At 55.4% G+C, this 20,152-nt stretch overlaps 1 protein-coding gene across 9 annotated transcripts in view; it reads right to left on the minus strand.

The window, feature by feature from the left end:
• Positions 1-82: 82 nt before the first annotated feature.
• Positions 83-20,152, minus strand: part of EMID1 (EMI domain containing 1) — a 67,480-nt gene continuing 47,410 nt past the window's right edge. For 3 of the 9 annotated variants that reach the window (XM_090062737.1, XM_090062740.1, XM_090062736.1), the window contains 8 exons: positions 16,923-17,069; positions 14,177-14,266; positions 13,507-13,550; positions 13,191-13,253; positions 12,157-12,201; positions 11,466-11,510; positions 4,707-4,797; positions 83-2,136 (listed from right to left, as the gene is read on the minus strand). In XM_090062737.1, coding sequence (XP_089918863.1) covers positions 2,000-2,136; positions 4,707-4,797; positions 11,466-11,510; positions 12,157-12,201; positions 13,191-13,253; positions 13,507-13,550; positions 14,177-14,266; positions 16,923-17,069 — 662 coding nt within the window. In that variant the 3' untranslated portion in view covers positions 83-1,999. Of the gene's footprint in view, positions 2,137-4,706; positions 4,798-6,617; positions 6,703-11,465; positions 11,511-12,156; positions 12,202-13,190; positions 13,254-13,506; positions 13,551-14,176; positions 14,267-16,922; positions 17,070-20,152 lie in introns of all 9 variants that reach the window. The other 6 variants (XM_090062742.1, XM_090062741.1, XR_016444167.1 and 3 more) reach the window with 6 other exon arrangements.

A 20,152-nucleotide genomic window follows, 5' to 3' on the forward strand; every position in this document is an offset into this window, starting at 1 on the left:
GGTTGCAAGGTGCTCAGAGCTCCTGGCCTCCCACCCCTGGCTCTCAGCTCTACTCTGTGTGAATGCAAACAGACCCCTGGGCTAGCAGGCATCAGTGAGATGTTTTAATGACCATAATACATGACTGGTTCCCAGAGTGGCCAGGGTTACAAGCATATGTGATACAATAGCAGGGGCTCTCCCCAGCTGCTTGTGCACTCAGCTCCTTTGTTCACAAGGTTGGGTAGGGGGAGGGGAGAGGTAGCAGGCATTACTGGTTGTCAGATTTGTATGGACTAGCCCATTAATAACTTGAGCTGCCCCTACTCCTGGCTCCTCTGTTTGTTGCAAGCCCTGCTTCCCTTCTGCAGCCAGCTGGATCAGTGAGGAGTGTTGAGGGCCTGTGGGGTGGTGCTGGGAGTTGGAAGTGGGGCTGGGCTGTGGATGGGGTTGTGCCCCCCTTCCACCTTCTTCCTTGCCCTGCTCTCCAGATGCTGGATGCAGAGGCGAAGTTCCCCTATCCATCAATGAGGCAGGGCAGGAAGGGAGCCAAGGCCCCTCATGCCCCTTTCCAGCCTGGGCAACTATCCCCTTGGTGATGCTTTCACTCCTAGATGGGAGATCCTTCAACTTGGGCTGGGGATGCTGCCTCATGGGCGGTCACGTTAGACCTTCACCTGCTCTGCCTCTGGCTGGATGAAGCAAGACTGTACCACAATGCAGGAAAGAAATGTGGCAGTTTGAGCCCCTGGGCGAAAACTTTGGGTAGTGGCAGGTGTGAGCCAGTATGTCACAGGGTACAGGGGGCACAGCATGGTTTGTCACCATCGTACCTCCATGACTGGGGCAGCCAAGGGGGCCTGGGGACTAGGTCAAAATCATGGACCCATGTAGCTTGGGAGAGGCAAAGGCATGGAGAGTCCCACAGCTCTCTCCATGCCTGAGGCACGGACACGAAAGTGACAGGCAGGCGGCTGAGCTCCACTCCAGCATTGCATTGCTGTTTTGGTTTTCAGTGGGTAGCGCTGGCCTCCTGCTGGGACAGGTTGGGCCACCCGTGGTGATCAGACACTGCCTTGGTGGGCTGCAGAGTCCCAACCAGAGGGGCAGGCCCTGGCTGGCAGAAAAGGGGGTAAATTCAGCGTAGCTGCTCCAAGCTTGCAGTCACCAGCACAAACCAGGCTTCAGGGGAGAGAAATGATTGCCTTAGGGCAGGGGCAGGGAATTATTTTGGGCAGAAGGCTGCTCACTGAGTTTTGGTAAGCCATCGAGGGCCGCATGACAGGCAGCCCAGGGCAGATTAATATTAATTTTCTAAATTTTTAGGGGGCCCATGGGCCGGATAGAATGGCCTGGTGGGCCACATCCAGCCCCCGGGCCACATTTTACCCACCCCTGCCTTAGGTCCTAATGGGGGGAGCAAGGCAGCGATCCCTCTAGCCACCAACGTAGTGGAAGCAGAGCTAGGAGGCCTGGAGAAGGGGCAGTGCAAACCATCCAGGGGCTCAGGGGCAAGGTGGGAATGGGATTGCCTTCCTCCTGGCCCCAGGAGACAAGGAAGCAGCAACAAACTATAGGCCAAAGCACCAAGGTCACCCCCCAAGTGCAGAGTCATTTAGAGACATCTGCCCCAGAGGTTAGCACCAAAGATCACAAGTCCCCCCTTCAGGACAGGGAGGGGAGTGCGGGAGTGGGCGCGGGGCTCTGGAGACATCGGGATGCAGCAGAATAGGGGCGCATTCGTACACATATAGTGCTGGATACAGGCCTCTTGAAAAATGAAGAACAAATAAATACAGAGTGGTGCTGCCATTGCTCCCAAGCACACTCCCTGGCTGTAGCCCAGGGGGGGCCCCGATCACGTTGGCCGGCTCAGGATCCTGGGATGGCCCCTCATGTGCTTCCTCATGTGACAGTCCAGAGTGACGTGGAGGGATGGGGGGAGGCAGGCTCACAGAGAGGCCGTGGTGCTGGGGGCAATGGCTCCCTCTTGTGCTCCGCCGGCCAGGGCCGCGCCTCTTCACTGCCTCTCATCTTGGCCCTTCTGGGACAGCTGGCGGGAGATGATCCGGTAGGCCGCTAGTCCGCTGCGCTTGCCTCGGAAGAAGCTGGGGGTGCTAGTGGAGAAGGGGCCAGCTCCTGACCCTGGGTCTGGTTCTAGCAGTGAAGGGAAGAAAAGCAGAGTCAAACCCTGGGGCTTCCCCACCTCAAGGCACACCCAGGAAGATGCTGGGAGATCGCAGGGTGTTATCTTGGCAAGGCGGGGTGGTTCTGTGTACAGCTACCACCAAGCAGCTTATCAGCCCTGGTGCAATGCCAGCGCACCTGCTTCCATCTGGCACTGGAAGACACAACCTGGTCTGCTGCTAGTTGCCCAGGTTTTGCTGGTTGTTGAGAGCAGATGTCAAGGACCTACAGAGTTTGGAATCAGATCGAAAGATTCCCCAAGCCTGAAGTTGAGGCCTGCCCTGGTCTAAGGGACAGCTGGGCACATTCACAACAGGCCCAGGCTTGGCTGAACAGTTGGTGGGCATTGCACAGCCCTGCCTGGGTGAGACCAGTAGGCTCGTGTGATTCAGTCCGATGGGTCGGGAAGGCCACAGGGAGGGGCTGGTCCGTCATGTACCCTACTATGGGAATTTAGGTCCTGGTGACCTGCTTGCCTCTGGAGAATGGGTAATGTTCTGATATCACAGGGACCAAGGAAGTGAAAAGTGAGGAGATTTGAATCTGACTCTTACAGTTGCTGGTCTGAATTTCTAGATTCTTATGGAACAAAACTGAGCTTATTAAGGATTCAACAGCCTGTCACACCTGCCTTTAAATACAGGTACAAAAAGCTCAAAATGTACATACATGTCACCTAAGGAGACATAGGGATTACAATTCTCATGAGAGGGATTGTGACAGACTGGGTGTGGGATGGTGACCCTTACTGCTAATTGAGATCATGGGAAATGGCTAAAAACTACAGCTCTGGTTCAAGCCTAAGTTACCCTGCTCTATAATGCTCACATACACTGAATGGAAGTAAACTCCCCCTGGCAGCAGACTACTCTGGCCTGTATTTCACAGAAGGCACTCTAATGGTGCCTTCTGGTCTTAAAATCTCTCCAGTCCTCATACTGCTAAGAGAAAAGCAGTCAGGGGAGGAAAATGCCCTTGATTCTTCCTTATCCATCACAAAGCAGGGCCACAGACCATCAGACCAATTACTTTCCCTCTGTTGCTCACTTCTGAATGCCAAGTCCAATAATGATCAGCACTCAGGGCTCCCAGGCTAAGTGAGGACAGCTCTGCATTCCTAACTTGCTCAGGGCCCTCTAAGACTACAAACAGTTTTACAATCCAATTCCCTTCCCACTGTTCATATGCTTTGTTCACATCTTTTCCCCTTGGCCTTGCACTCAGGCCAGGCAATTTCATATTGCCCCTCACTTCCACTTCCTGGCTGTCAGAGGCCACCTCTGAGCTGATGCTGCCTTGCATCATGTGTGTTCAGTGAGAGTGTAAGGATCAGCTGGTTTATTGCACCCCCCACCCCCCCTTCTCCCCAGCCAGGTGATTTATGCCTGTGCTGAGATAAAGGAGTCAAGGGCAACCCTCCCATGTGGTTGCTGCTGGTGGGTAGAGGATAGGAGACCAACAAAGAACATTCCTATAGCAGGAGACCAAAGAAAGCCTTGAGCCCTTCAAGTCCCCAAGACATGAAGGGGGTTTCCTGATCTAGGTAGCAAGTGCCCAGGCTCTAGCCTTCACGCCTGTCACTGAGGGCTGTCCATGCAGCTGGGCTCAGCCCACAGCTGCCATTTAGAACGGTATCTGGTGCACTGTCTTTGCAAAGAGCACAGAGAGGGGGTTGTTAATGAGGGTGGGAGGTTGCATCCTGCTCCTACAGAACTCCTGGGGGGTTGGCGAGATTTGGCAGGAACCAGCCCTGCTCTCAGAACTTGCTAACTTTGAGGGTCATTAAGCAACAGATCACTTAAAATCCGCCCCACTGGAAGTGCAGGATAGATAAGCACTTATTTGTGATAATTTAAACAGGGACAAGCTTGCTTTGAGCAAAGGGGTGACCTCTGGAGGTCCCTTCCAGACAGGTCATGTTGGGATTCAGGAAGCTCCTGACACTGTGGGGTCTGCCATTTGCCATCACCACATAAATTCTCTCCACCTGCGATTTCCCAGTCTCCCTGGCCCCAGGCATGTAACACACATCACACAAGGCTGTGACCAGCGCATCCCATGTCCCCTCTCTAGATCCATCTGTCACAGGCTCTCTCCAGGAGACAGGAAGGCAACTCCCTCCCTCCCAAGCAAGTCAGGAATGGTTGATGCCACAGACTGGTCTGATCACCATGAGAGGACGAGGCCCCTATGCAGGGATGGAAGAGATTCCTACACAAACCTGCCCATGCTAAGGATGCCCCAGTCCATGCTCTGTGTCCTCTACCTCAGCCCCCACCACAGCTGGCAGTTACGAGACAGGAAGGGTTGTATCAGCACCTAACTGGAATCCCAACCATCTGGCTCCAAAGGGCTTGCAAAACACAGAGGAGTTGTCATCCACAGACTTGGCATGCAAAAGGGGGAACCCGCGGATACAACGGGGGTCCCCAACACAGGCCGGCTCCAAGTGGCCCACTGACTCAGCGAGCCCAGCTCACACGGTTAATGAATCATGCTGAGGAAGAACAGAGAGTAGGAAAAGTTGAGCCTCTTGTTACCTGGCCAGATGATGGCTTCCAGCAAGGTGACCCTTCTAGCCAGGAGCTCCAGCTGGGCCTGCTGCTGTAGGAAGGTTTGTAAGCTAATGGCCTAGTGGAGATTGAGAAGAGCACAGAGTGCGAATTCATTCACCCTCGACGGGGGAAGGGAAAGATAGGGAGGATCCATCACTGTGGGCTGAGCTGGGGAACCAGGACACCAGCTTGGAGAGGTGTGAGGCAGGGGACGTGATGTGGGGAACAAGGGTTGTAAAGGACACAGAGACAGGATCCAGGTTGTGCTGAGCTAACGTGGCAACTGATGCTCAGGGCCCTGTGGAGGATGGGCACAGGGCTGGTCAGTGAGCAGGAAGCAGGTGCTGTCCCATCTCCTTGCTTGCTGGGATTTCAGGGAATCAGGATGAGGCACAGCCCATGACAGTGCACACACAACTCAGGGCTGGGGGCTGAGGCCAGAGAGCTCTCTGGGAGGGCAGACAGAGCCTGGCACCCAGCACCCACTGAACTCAAATACCAGATGGGGTAGAGGGAAACCTTCTCTCCTCAACTCTGACTCCATCCCCACTGAACAGGATTGGGGAATCACTCTGGGTCCCTCTCTAATGCTCCTAGAGTCATCTGCTCAGCCTGCCTCCTCTTGCTGGTGAGCTGCCTCCTTTGCAGTCCTGAGCAGAACAGTGTCTCTGTTCAAGTCTCTCTTAATCAGACGGGCTCCCTTCAGCTCCCCTCCCTCTGCTTGCTCCAACTCACTGCTCAAAGTGCTGTTGGGTGCGGGAAAGTCCGACACAAACCAAAGGATGCTAGCATGGCAGGAGGCAGCTCCTGTGAAATCACCCCATTTATGAGTGCAGGACACTTGGCTTGGGGGCCAAGTCCAAGCAGGTTTTTGCAGTACCGAGTCAGAGGCACTTCCCTTTCCTGCTGCTCAGGGGAAGTTATTGAGATCTGCATGGAGCGAAGACCCCTTGAAGTCTTCTTCATTCTGAGTGTGTACAGCACTCTACCCCAGGAAGGCCTGATCCCCGATTGGGTCCCCAGCAGCTGCCATAATACCAACACCAGTCATCATAAGGGAATGGGAAATCTGGAATTGACCATCCTTTTCCCCTGTTGCCACCAGAGGGTGCCCTCCAACCACAAGTGGCTCCTACCAAAGGCAGTCTCTTGCATGTCCAGAGCAGGCCCCTTCTCTCCATTGGGAGCTGCACTCAAGCCCTGCAGGGCTGAATCTGGCCCCTGGGTCTGGATGAATCCAAGCAGCTGTCTCCCTGCCCTGCTCCCCACTGGTTTACCTGCCCCCCTCCTGTGAAGTCAGTGCCTGAGGCGGGGCAGGGGGAGGTATATCATCTCTTGGGCATTTTTTGGGTGTCCTGGTTCCCTAGACCCTTCCCCAGGTCGGAGGGAGAAGGGTGGGGGGATGGATTGGGGGTGGGGGTTCCTCTGGCAGCTCTATGACATCAGCAGGAGAAAGGCTGCTGTGATGTCATCAGAGCCTGGTTTCACATGGTTGACCTATGACCTACTGAACTGGGATGATGTCACTGCAGAGAACAGCTTCCCCCCGCCTCCCTACCCACACACCTGGCCAGTCCCCAGGACAGATGCAGTAGGGCTGGAAACCCACCAGCTGCCATAAGCAAACAGGTCAGACTGCCCAGGGGGAGAGATCGACTCAGGAGCCAGGGGCTCACAGGCCATGGGGCCAAGCAGCCCCAGCCTCTGTCTGACCGCAGGCCCCCACCCTCCCCTCCCCTCCCCTGGGGCTGAGCAGGATAGGGAGGGAAGCCTGGAGCACTGTTTGCTTGGGGGCAGCGTGGGGGCCCTTCCAGACCTCTGCATGAGCTGCCCCTAGCCGGCTCCAGCCCCACACCTGCAGCCTGGGATTCTGTCCTTCTGTCTGTCTCTACTCACCATAAAGCCCAATCATTGTTTCCAAGATTAAAACCCTCTCAGCTAAAATCTTCAAAGCCTCTCGGAGCTGGTGTAACCCCTCCCCCTGTGGATGAAAGAGACAGATACAGCCGTGAAGGGTACGCCCGTGGGGCCAGGGCATGGTGGCCCGCTGGCCTGGGTCAGCCCTCTGACCCCACAGCCTCCAGGAAAAGGGTGGGGGACCCAGAGAGGGGTGGTCCGTCCTCTCCAGGGGGCACTTTGTTAACAAAGCCCCCCCCACTTGGCCCACATTAACAGGCATGCACACACAACACCTCAGGGAGAGAGGGGAGGGGGCACTGTCCAGCATCCACCAGGCACAGCTCATGCTGGTGGGGAAGGAGGAGCCAGGCCAGTCCGGAGCATGCACCCCACATTCAGCAGCAGCATGGGCCTGGCTGGGTCCTGTCCCAGCCGCTCCACCCTGTCTCTGCTCCAGCCTCCTCCAGCTTCTGAGCCCCGAGCCTCCACCCTTCAGATCGCCCCAACTACTGCCCTTGGTTTCAGTTCCTCAGATGGGATAATGGGGCCTGCAGAGCTCAGGGCAGCCTACAGGGGTTGCCACTGGGCCACACATGGCTGCCTCCAGAGTGCACCCCCCCAAGCAGGTAAGAATTCCTAGGTTTGTCCCCCCCCCATGCAGGGGAACACAGCCAGGCCAGCACACAGGATTTATGAGCCTCAAATCTGCCATTTCGCCCCCTGGCACCTTTCGGGTCTCAGTCTCCCTCTCCAGCTGGGAGCTACCCATCCCTCACAGTGGCCTTTTTAATACAAAAGGGATTCAGCTGTGAAGCTTCCCCTCTGAGCTGCCCAGCGGCCTGCATGAGGCCTCCTAAGTGCAGATTCTCGCAGGGGCTCCTGGATGGGCCTATTTACCCTGACACTCAGCATTGCTCTCACCTTATACTTTGCTCTCTGTACATCCTCTCACAGCATCTGATGAACAGAGCTTCATCTCACAAAAGCTTGTGCTATATTTATCTATCTATCTTGGTTAGTCTATAAGGTGCAAATCTTCCTGCTTTCTGCTCCGTGCTACCTCCACTGCCTGGTAGGGAAAGAATCTGAGCTGTGCCTCCAAGAAAGTAATGGCACAACCCTACACCTCTCAGCAATGCCCATGGAGTTGCTCTACAGAGGGCTCCCCTGCACCCCTCCCCCCACAGCTCATAGGCCTGTAAGGGACCTGTAAAATTATCAAGTCCAGTCTCCAGCCCGGGGCTGCAAGGGGACAAGGGCTGTTGTAGGCAGTGCTTGTCCATGGGCATTCTCCCACCTTGGCTACGGTGTTGCCGTGGCCTCAGACTGGTGCTTCAGAGGGGCTGTGGTGGAAGTAAAAATTGCCCCTCAAGATGATGCCGCAGCCTCACTGAGCTCAGACCTCCTGCAGGAAGTAAAATCAGGCTGGGCCTAGACTCTGACTCTCCCTGGCTTTGTCAGACCCCACAACAAAAGGGGATAGTCCCAGGATAGTAAGGCCCTGTGAAGGCTTATCTCCCCCTGTCATGCTCCCCAGATCAGCCATTCTTCTTCCCTCCCCATTACAGGGCAAGCAGGACACAGGGTGGGGATGGGGGGGCAGGCACTAGCCAGGGCCATGCATGTGGCTAGTACAGGACCCCCTCATACACAGCATCACAGGTGGGGAGAGGGTGTGGACACAGGCAGGAAGGGAGGAGGACAGGGGAGGATGTGGCATGCAGCCAGGATCTGTTAGTGAGACAAGGTGGGGTGCTGCTGGCACCTGTTGGCTCATCAGGACCCTGAAGCTCTGTGGGCACCAGGAAGGGCAAGGAATTTCTTGTTGGAGTCCTCAGGCCCTGCCTATAGAGTGGCTAAAACCATTCTACAGCCAGGCAGTATGTTATACCCATTTTATACCAACTGCTTACAGCAGACCTGCTAGGCTAGTAAGCAGCTACACAGGAACCTGGTGAGGTGGGCAGTCAATCTTGGGCTGGGGTTAGCAGGGAAGATGATGAGAATGGCAGAGTCTGCGGGAAACAGCATGCACGCTTATCACAACTGGGGTGACACCTCTATCACTGAGACCTCTGGGGACAGAAAATGGCTTGTCCCCTTTGCCCAATACAAAGGGCAGCCCATGTTGTACAGGAGTGTAGAGGTGGTGAGGATGATATCAACCAGCCTTGCAAGAGGCTGGTGCAGTGAGGACTTCAGCCAGCCAAGGACGGGCCCTTGAATGCAGATTCAGAATGCCCCGAATGCCAGAGCAAAGGGCTCTGTGTGTATGTGGGAGAGTGTGACAACACCGTCAATGTATGGTCAGGCTCCCCAGGTCTCCCTACGACAGGTGAGAATGGGGGCTCTTGCATGCCACTTTCTGACACCTCCTTTGATCTGTGGCAGCTACTCATGTCCCATGGCCACCCTGAGTCAAGGTTATTGGAAGGCAACTGGCCTGGTCCCACTGGAATGCTTGTCTGGATTTCAGGCTGTGTGTGTCCCCAGGGTCTCCTAGAGAGTGACCATGGGCCAGCCTTCACTGGAGCCTCCCCCTCTACTAGAACAGTCAGAGATTCATAGAGTCGGAAGGGACCTCAGCGGGCCATCTAGTCTGACCCCCTGCCCCTGGCAGGCAAGAAAAGAGTCACCAACCCTGGGGTCATATGATCCCAGTCGGGTGCCTGTCCAGTCTCCTCTTGAAGACCCCCAAGGATGGGGTGAGCACCACCTCCCTTGGGAGCCCATTCTAGATTCTGGCAACCCTGACTGTGAAGAACTTTCTCCTAATGTCCAGCCTAAACCTTCTCTCCAATAGCTTATGGCCATTGTTCCTTGTCATTCCAGGGGCTGCCCTGGTGAACAGATCATTGCCTACTTCATGTTGCTCTCCCCTTATGAATTTGTACGCCGCCACAAGGTCCCCTCTCAGCCTTCTCTTGGAGATGCTGAAGAGGTTAAGGTCCCTTAGCCTTTCCTTGCAGGGCCTTCCCTGCAGGCCTCTAATCAGGCAAGTGGCCCTTCTTTGGACTCTCTCCAGGTTGTCCGCATCCCGCTTGAACTGTGGCATCCAGAACTGGACACAGTACTCCAGCTGTGGTTTGACCAGTGCCGCATAGAGGGGGAGAATCACTTCCCTGGACCTGTTTGTGAAGCACCTACGGATGCACAACAAGATGCGATTGTCTACTCTCTCTGTTCTCCCAGGGTGCCTGTCATGAACTGTCCAGCACCATGAAGCTGAAGTCTGTCAGCTCTACCAGAAAGCTAATGGTCAGGTTGGGATAGGAAGTGCCAGTCTGATTCCCAATCTTGCCAGGGCTGTATGCATGAAGGGCAGGGTGCATGGAGAGGGGTCATGCCCAGGTTGGGTTAGTAGTGGGGTTACTGCAGACTGCAGGCAGCTGGGCTCCATAGATGGAGAGAAGTGGCTCAAAACAGGTTCCCACAGCTGTATCGATCACTAACCACCACCAGGATGAGGGGGGATGGATGTATTGGCACCTCCCACTTTTACTGGTCAGTCCAACCATGCTGCATAGTGCTGCATGCCATATAGCTGCTGGGTCCCAAGGCTATGGGACACCTGCTGGCAGGGCAATTCCTTGTGGCAACCACTTATAGTGGCCTGGTGGAGTTTCAGAACCTAAGCCATGTCCCTAAGTCCACCTCCACCCCTACCCACATGATTTTTTGTGCCAGAACAGAAGTGAGAGGTGTCAGTGCCTCCAACCAGACACTGCCCCAAGAGCAGGATGGCTGAGGAGTGGGCCCTGGGGGGAGATGAATGAAAGACCCCAGGGCAGGTGACATGATGGGGTGAGGAGGGAATGGAGCGAGAGAGAGACAGAAAGAAAGACAGGTGGGATGGAGGAAGGATGCCTCTGAGTACAGGTCAGGATTCTGGGAGCAAGGGTTGCCACCATGTTTCCCTGTCTGGCCCCGCCACCCTAGGATGGCATGGGAAGGCCATCACACAAGCCCCCATGTCTGCCCATCACCACACCCTCACTCAATCCCCTGCCCACCAGTGTCATCCTGGTGGCAGCCTGATGGGTCCCAGTAGTCTGTCCCCCTTCAGAGGCACATCCCCATCATCCTCACCATTGGCACCATATCACCAAATGGGTCATCCTGCCCAGTCTTTTATACCCAGACCTTGGCAGCTCATGCCCTAATTGGCTGCTCTGAATGGCAGTCACTGACCTTGTGCCCACTCACGTCCTTGCCCACAGCATCAGGGAGAATTGTTCAGCAGGCTGCATGTCTGTATATCGGGGGTGACAGCTCAGACAGGGAGCCATGGTCTGAGTGGCCAGCTGGGCCTTCAAGGGGAGGGACAAGGGACAGCCCAGCAGGGACAGGCCATGGGATTCCATTGTGAGGAGGTAACAGGTTCTCCCCAGTGTGGCCAGATCAGGAGAGTACTTCATGGGGTGGCAGGGACTGTTCCCTGGGCTCCAAGTAGCCTGCTCAGCTGGGAGGGTGTCTGAACACCCTGGTGCTCTGGGGTGAAAAAGTCCAATCACCCTCTGTGATCCATGTCTCTTCCACCAGCCTGGGGGGAGGATGAAGTCCTGGATTCCCTTCCCCTCCTGGTATAGGGCACTGGCACCCCATTATAATTGGCTCCATTGGCCTCAAGTGGTGACAGCCACAGGGTCCCAGCACCAGTACTACTTCTGAGGCTTTGCGCCCTGCTTCCCAGGGGCTGGCATAGGGAGGTTGGAGAGTGAGGTGGGAGCAGGTAGGAGGCTAGAGTGCCAAGCCCTGGGGTCCCTTGGAGAGGTGGTTGCTCAGGGCTGACTGCTGCATGTAGGACAGCCTGGGGTGAGTGAGCAGTCCCTGCCTGTTGCTTACCCAGGTGCCCTTCTCCCCTGGCTCGCCTTTTGGGCCTGGCTCCCCCTGGAACAAAGAAAGGAAAAAGATGCCAGATAATGATGGGAATGGCCTTGGTGGGTGAGACACAGGGTGCCCAAGAATGAGAAAGGTACAGGAATGGGATCCCCAGGGCAGGTCCCTCACCCAGAGCATGGGACAGGAGGGCAGGAAAGAGGACACAGCAGGACAGGATTCCCCAGGGCATGAGGAAGAAGCCAGGCCTCTAGCCCACTACGGCTCATCCCTAGGGCAGGGGAGACCCCAACCAGGCCCCTTCCCACAGAAATGGGGGCACGAACCCTTGGCTGAGCCAAGGCTCTAGGACAGACCCCTGCAGCCAGTCACAGGTACATATGGGCTCCCTGGGCACAGGCCTTCAATGCCTTTCCCCAGGGTGCAGCTGGTGGGGGGCAGAGGGGATGAGAGGGTCATAGGCCCCCCCTCCAGTTGTGGAGTTAAGGGGCAGGGGTGTGGAGAGCCCCACCTGGCATTGGGTGGCAGTGGTAAAGAGGAACTATAAAGATAGACCCCTCCTGGCATGGGGCCCAGGGCACGAGGGACATGCAGGGCAAGGGCTATGGGGCTTTGGGGTGAGAGGTTCCCTCCATATGGAGTCAGTGGAGTTGGAAGGGAGAGCCCCAGGGTATGAGAAGCAAAGCCTACAACTTACTCGGTCTCCATCCAGGCCTCTGCTTCCAGGAAATCCTTGAGGGCCCTGAGCAAGGGAAGAAAGCTAGTCACTGGCTATGCCCTGGTGTGCTGGCCCCAGGGGCTCTGGCCACACACTCTTCAGTGCCCTGCTGCCTTTTGCTGTGGCCAGGCTACTGGCTGGACCCCGGGCACAGAGCGACAGGCTGCTGATCTGGGCCCCACCCCTTCATGGAGCTGTTTCTAAAGCACTGGGTCCCTCATGAGAGGGTAGAAGTCATTGACCCTATTGTCCCCAGGGGACCACCCCTACTGTTCTCTCTCTTCTGTCCATGAAGTGGTATTGCTGTTGCCCAAACTGCCCAACCAGGGAAGGGAATCACTGAGAAGGGACAGCATCCATGTCTGATGCTGCTGGGGGATATAGGTGGCACTGACCACGCTAAAGACCCAAGCCACCCACTGATCCCCTGCAGATGTACAGTACTGCCAGCCATGGGGGCAGTATCCCCCAGCACTGTACCCTGCCTCTGTGTCTCCCACCTGTGTGAGAGGACTCCTGTCGGGCTGAGGGAAGCTGTCTCCATGGCCTCTCTGCTAAGGCTGCAAGGGAAAGGGCATCTCTGGGGCAGCAATAGGTCCTGGCCTACATGGGACCAGGCTGAGACCCACCAAAGTAATCTCACACAGATCCCTGGACAGAAGCCCTGGTGTGGGAATAAGGGACCCTGGGTTGTCTCCCTTCAGACAGGCATAAAGCTGGAGAGCCACTCAGGCGTGGGGCATCTCCTCTTTTCACTGGTGCCCTGATCTTAGGCCTCTGGCAATGGCACAGGAAGGGGCTGGGATGCAGGAAGGTGGCTGGCTTCATTCCCCATATCTGTTTCGTTCCACTTCATGGTGCCTGAGGGATGCTAGGGTCTATGCATTGAATTGCAAAGCCAGGACACCCCAAACACCCCTCCTCTTAGCCTCATCTGCTCCCACACATGCACACCCCTGGTCAAGAGCCACCAAAGCTGTGAAGGGACCTGGCTGGCTCTGAGGGTCACTCACTCGGTCTCCTTTTTCCCCTGGGAGGCCAGCAGCTCCATCAGCACCTGGTGCTCCGGGTAACCCCTGCATAGAAACATCATCACAGTCATCACCTCTGGCACTTCCCAGCCTGTGACATGGCAGCCAGGGCCTGGGGGAAGGGCAGCTGACTGGCACAGTCCAGCTCATGCCAAGAGGAAAGGAAAGCCTTGGTTGCCTGGAGAAACAAGACAGGTAACCACTCCAGTAAGAGCGGGATGGAAAAGCCCCTCTCCTCCTCCCAGGCCTATAAGCAGCACTCTGTGCCCTCCCTTTCCCATGCAGCCCCAGCACTTACATCACGCCCAGCAGGGCCTGGTAACCCAATTGGGCCTGGGGGGCCTGAAAGAATAGAGGACATACATGTTAGCTCTTCTGTGGTGCCTGGTCCTGGAGGGGAGGCAGGACACAGCACAGTGGGGACCAGTCAAGTGAGCCCACTACAATATGGACTGGGTCCCCACCAACAGCTACTGGCCTGTTCAATTTTGTACCTCCCTCCCTCATTGCTCAGTATCCTGACCCTCAAGGATGGCAAGTCCCCATGCCCTATGGGCCTGGCTGGGGAGCAATCTTCATGAAGTCAAGGCAGGGACCTTGCTGTTCACTGCTAATGACACTGTGGGTTGCATCCAATGGGCACAGCCACATCCCTGAGCAAGGGCTCAGACAGGCTTATTGGACAGATACCTCCTACTCAGGGGAGATGCTATTAATGGTGCTGACACACTAAGGGGTAGTTGAATGACCCACAGCCATCACATGAGGGTTGAGCACGTCTACTCTTCAGCCTGAGACTTTCCTGCAAAGATGTGGATCCATACAGCTTGGCATCCATCGTGCTGAGCCTGCCCTCGGCGATGCCCTTTCCCAACACACCAGTGGGAATGTGGATGCCCAGCAGGAGATTTTCCCCAGGGGTGGTCACTTAGCCAACCTGAACCAGGGGTTGCCTTATGGGGACTTACCCATTGGCCCCAAAGGCCCAGGGGGTCCAGCCGGCCCCACAATGCTGATGCTGCCAGCCTCAGTGAAGGTGTTTGACAGAAGCGGGTCCCCTGGGAAAGAGTAAGGAGGGATCAGGGAACAGGCCAGCTGCCCAGTGAGGCAATGAGCCCCCATGTCCCAGAGTTCATAGCAAAATAGGCTGAGCATTGGAACCTGCTTTGCTGAATGCCGCCCAGCCATAGATCCAGCTGGGTAGGGTAGAGCAGGGGCACACTGCTAGGGGCAGAAACATACAGGCACGAGAGGCCGCATGTGGTTCATCATACACATGTATGCATAGTCAGACATGTGCCTGGCTGACACATTTTGGCCTTGGGTGTGAGACACCATGCTGAGTGGGTGTAACCTCACCTGGTGCCTTCCTCTGACAGACTCTGACCCCCAACAGGGCCAGTCCCTCTAGGGGGAAAAGCTGCCTGTTCTTAGCCAGTGTATCCCATGGACCCTTCCTGCCAGGCCACGTGATTACCTGCACGCACTCATTTAAGGAAAGAAGTGGCCTACTGAGCAGAGCACTGGCTTAGGGCATAGAAAATATTGGTTCTAGTCTTAGCTCTGGCACTGGATTGCTGGGTGACCTCAGGCAAGTTTCTTCCCCTCTCTGTTTCCCCATCTGTGAAATGAGAGCAATGATCCCAAGTTCTTTGATTAAAGCACTCTGAGATCTGTGGCAGCCACCTGCTAGCTAAGCATTGGGTGTTGTTATCTGTGGGGGCAGTGAGGCTAAGGCACAGGCACAGGCCAGCAGTACCCAGGCCCAGCTCAGCTGGGGATGCCACAGAAATGGCTTGGTGGTATCCATGCCTATATCCTGAGTTAGGGTTAGAAGCACTTGGATATTAGGTGCTGGCAGTAGGAGGAGAGCTGCTTGAACCATCTGCCAATAGGGTCCTTGGAATTGTAACCCTAGGTTATGCTCTTGATGGGAAGGTGTCAGGCTACCAGCTGAGGGTGGCGGGGGAAGATGGAGGGTGGTGGGGGAGCCAGCTCAGACAAAATTGAGAATCTGTGCTCCCAGCAGGAACAGGGCAGGCTGCATTACTTTGAGACACATGCAGGCACCCAACTGGAGTTGTCACAAGAGCCTGCTCTGTTCACTTCTTCTACAGCTCTGTCTCTCTTTCAGCATCCATGGAAGGGGCACCCAAGCAGAAGCCAGAACGTCTGTGTGGGTTTGGGGACCCTGAGGTGGCTGGGACAGGGCAGAGTGGCTGCTAAGCCCAGCTGCATGTCACTGAACTGCTGCATTTGTGGCCCTGTCAGCTTGTCTCCATGGGAAGTAACTTGCTTGAGGCCCTCAGCACCAGGGCTGAGAAGAGAGCCCAGCTCCCCAGCCCCATGGATGTCAGATGGGCCACATCTTGCACTAACAGGGCTGGGAGCACAGTGGCCTCTGGTGCCATGCTGAGGTAGCACTACCTAGTGTGGGGAGCTGGGTCACTCACACCATCTGCTGTACCACAGCACCTCCTGCTGCTGCACCACGGTACTGGGACTGGCACTGACTCAGAAGGCTGAATGGCCCTACTGAATCCACATGCCACTCCCAGCAGCACAGCACCCCATCACACTGTGCTGGGGCCCTGGGGTCAGCTCGGACTAGGAGGAGAAGCTCCCCCTACTGAACCTCTCAGAGCAGCCCCTTGCACCTGCTCTGTCATAGGATCATAGGAGAGTAGGGCTGGAAGGGACCACAAGGCTATTTAGTTCAGCCTCCTGCTGAAGGGAGGACCATCCCCGATCAAACCACCCCAGCCAAATGTCTGTCCAACCTGCTCTTGAAAATTTCCAAGGATGGAGATTCCACAATTTCTCTAGGCAGCCTGTCCTGATGCTTGACTACCCTTATGGTCAGAAAGTTCCTCCTAATCTCTAATCTCAGTTTCCCCTGTTGAAGTTTGAGGCCATTGTTCCTAGTCCTGTCCCCTACAGTCATGGAGAAAAGCCCATTTCCATCCTCTCTTTCATCACCCTTCAGGTATTTGAAAACTGTTATCCAACCCCTCTTTCAATCTTGAGCCTTTCCTCATAAGTCTTGCGTCCCAAGCCCCTAGTAGTTTTTGTTTTTCTGTGCTAGACTCTTTCCAGACTGCCCACATCCTTGAAGTGTGGAGCCCACTGGCTTCTGGCTGTCTGTTTGTTTGCAACAAATGCATACTGATAACTCATATTCATCTTAGTCTACTGTAACCTTTGGGCCCTATTTTAATAGATAATTTAATAATTTAATACTTGAATACAGAGGTTTTCAGACTGTGGAAGGCTGCAGTTTTGTGACAGGCCATCAGGGTTTCTCCAGGGAGTAATGGCAGAGCAGGCTGGGAAGCATGCACTGCCATTGCTAGGCTGGATTGTGTGGCTCCATGGCAGCTCACAAGGCCCACAGAGGATAGGGATAGGGGTTCTGCAGCAGAAACAGTGATATGAAAGGCCTCCATGGCTTTAGGAAGCTTGAAAACTACTGCGTTAATAATAATTCAATAAATATATTTAATGCATTTATGAATTTAAAACTTGAAATTTAAATAAACTCAATACATTGTAAATAAATTCAAATCTAATAACTTTCTTAGATAAATCTGACAGCCGTGTTTAATAGTCATTTAACAGATACTTTATGCTCTATCATTCAGTAACTCTTACCCACATGGTTTGATGCCCCCCTCCCTCTTTGACCAAATCAGGGTCCTGCTATTTGCTACTTACTTGGGTCTGGGATCTGGGGTATAACTGGCCCCACTGGAACTGGGGGGCCTGGAGGACCTGGGGGGCCTGGAAGTCCTGGTAACCCCTTCTCTCCAGGGATGCCCCTCACACCATCCCGTCCTGGCGAGCCTGGGGGACCAGGAGGGCCTGGAACAAAAGAACAAAGTGCTGAGCAAAGGAAAATCTCCCTGCAGCTGCAGACATCACCTGGGCACAGCTGTTCTGCAGGGGACCCTGTCAGGCATAACCCAGGCACCATGCTGAGGACTCCATATGGGCTTGGAGGGCTGGGAGCTACAGACCCTGCCTGCGGGAAAGGCATGGGTAATTCCTTAGTATAGTCACTGGGGAGGAGCTTGGGGTTGCCAAATGGGCAGCAGGCACCCATGTCATACCCACCTGCCCCACGGGGCATCCTCATGACACACTGCTTGTGTGCCCATGATATATGGGGACAGCTGAAGCTGCCTAGGTAATAGGGGTCCCCCATATGCCTTGGCTCTGGTTGGGGAACTCTGTCTGCCTGTCCCCAGCACACCTGGTGTGGGCATGCTAATGTCCCTACAGGTCACCCTCCCTGAGAGCTCTCACAAGGCTCTGGGCCAGGTCATGGCAGTAGGGACCACAGACCTTGCAGCCAGTCCTTTCTCCAGCAGCAGCCTGCATGGATTGCTCCAGGGAATTTCTGCAATGTGTCCCCTTCTGGGACAAGGCATACCATTGAGGAAGGTACTGAATGGAAAGGGACAGACTGAACTAGCCCAAACAAAAACCTCCTGATACCACCCAAGGACTGTATAAAGGTTGTGTCTGGTAAATAGGGGAAGCAGCAACACATGATCATCACCATATTGTCAGGGGGACTCCATCCCAGACAAGGGGGAACCTACTCTGCCCTCATGGGTGCTGCTTCACACCTCCACCCTCCCATCCTCCTGTTTCCTTTCCCTTTCAGCCTTTCACCTGATCCTGAGGCCAACCGCACCACACAGCACTGGCAAGTCAGGATGAGCAAGCCTTTCCAGCTCTGTCCTGCCTGAGAAGGACCACCAAGGAGTGGGACCTGACCAGACCAACCAGGTGATGTCCTCAAGGGAGGAAGGGAAGCCAGAGTTCTGGGTGACAGCGGTCATGGCTGGCCTGCCAGCTCACAGCCTCTGTTCATGACTGACTCACTACCTTCAGCAAAACTCCCTGTTCCCTCACCTTTATAGCCTCTCCCTTTGCATGCATCTGGTTTGTCAAAGGCAGGGAAAGCAATGACCATTCACCTCTCAGGACTGAGGAGGTCAGCTCCCTTCTCTTGGCTAAGAAAGACTGCTTCAGAGAGTCAGAGATCTTGACCCGTGCCTGCTTTGAGAAACAGCGTTTGGAGGGGTCTGACTACAGCTGTTCTGCATTGTCTCTTGATTTCTGAAATCCCCAATATCTTTGTTCTTATTCTCCCAATTTCATGCATCCTAGGCTGTGGGCATACAGCACACACAGTGAACTGACTTGGCTACCTAGCAGGAGTGGAGCAGATACACGAAGCGTGGTGCTCTGACATAGTCAATCACTGGAACACACAGTACATTTACCCCTTAAAATTGTGTAACCTGACTACACGGGGGTATTTCTACCTAGGACACACGTCCCTGCCCAATTTCATCCTGGGCCAGGGCTTCCCTCAGCTAGTGGCCAAGTGCTTAGCAGAGCTGGTGACGTGCTGTGCCCACTTCTTAGCACAGAGTAAATTTAGAGTACTCTAGATGCAAGCGTGAGGTAAATTCCTCCATAGCAATCACGGGGCCTATCTGCACCTGTAGTCAAGCACATTTCCAGGCTTGGTTACCACGGTAACCAAGCAGGCTGAGGCCTTTGTACTGGTACCCAAACGGGTGTTTAACTGTTGACTGGTGGACAGCGACGGGGATCATGTTCGCCAGCAACATTAACACACCAGCCCCACGTGGGCCCAGCTGGCCCCGGTGATGCTGCCTCCCGGCTGCCGCGGGTGATCAGCCTGCTGTGGAAGACCCCGGCCTGGGCTGCAAGGTGGGGCTGGAAGGATCTGAGCCCCTGCTCTGCAGGCGGTGCCTTCCTTCCCATGTCACTGCAGTGTGCCAGGGACAGATCTTGCCCTCACTTCCTGCTCGCAACTAGCGAGGGTGCTGTACAGCAGGCTCTGGCCCTGGGGGGTATGTGCTGTCTCATATCATGGGTAGGACTTGCAGCCTGGGCTGAGCAGCTTCGTCTCATATTTAGTAGGGGACTTCCCAGGGGCTCCACCTACTGCCCCCTTGCCAGGAGTCAGCTGGGTCCCACCACCTCATGGAGGGGTGGAGAAAGGGTGAGGGTCATTACTTCCATGGCCTCAGTGTGTGACCAACTCAACCAGGCTGCACCCTCCCCTCACTAGGATGGGGACTCCCAGCAAAGGGACAGAAGAAACCCCTTGCACAACCATGGTGAACTCCTTGCACAACAGTGGTGCAGCCACAGGCTCAGCAGTATCCCCCACAACCCACCCGTGCTGCTCTCCCACCCTGCCTTGCCATGCTGAGGGGTATATGGTTTCAGTGCATCACAAGGGAGCGGTCTCCCCAGTGCCAGGGGCCTTCCAGTACAATCCCTGAAGTGGGCTCCAACTAATGCTGATCACCAGTTGGGATCTAGTCCCCACTTCCCCATAGCCCCAGCACTGAGGCCCTGGCAGCCAGCCCTGGGCCTTGGATGGATTGCTGCTGAAGACAGGGAGCGTCCTGTGCGATGGGGAGGCAGCCAGCCCTTGGCTGGAGCAGGATCCCTGTGGGTGCTGGGAGGTCAAGAACAAAGGCTGGGAGTGTGAGTGAAGCCAAGGCTGGAAGGGAGCAGGGAGTGTGTGCTGCATGGGGAGTGTGCAGGGAGGTATTGGGGCTGGGGGAATTTTGTGGAGATGACTGTTAACATTTAACTCCAAATGGCCAGAGGCAGCAAGGCACTGGATGCCTTCCAAGCTTAATAAATATTATACAGCTCCAATGGGGCTTGGGGCTGCGCTGCCAAAAGCAACCACAGGCAGGAGGGAGCGGGCCTGGCTGCAGCTTGCTGCTTTAACCCCACCTCCTGCTTGGCCCCATAGGCACAGGGCACTTGCCTCCCCCACACACCATGGCTGGGAAACCCCAGGCCCTGTGGTGCCCACCCAGCAGCCCTTGGAGCTGGGAAGGCCCCACCCCAAGTTCATCCTCATAGTCACTGCCCTGACT

This window comes from Crocodylus siamensis, chromosome 9 (genome assembly GCF_052110815.1).
Source record: "Crocodylus siamensis isolate JL-2025a chromosome 9, ASM5211081v1, whole genome shotgun sequence".
NCBI lineage: Eukaryota > Metazoa > Chordata > Crocodylia > Crocodylidae > Crocodylus > Crocodylus siamensis.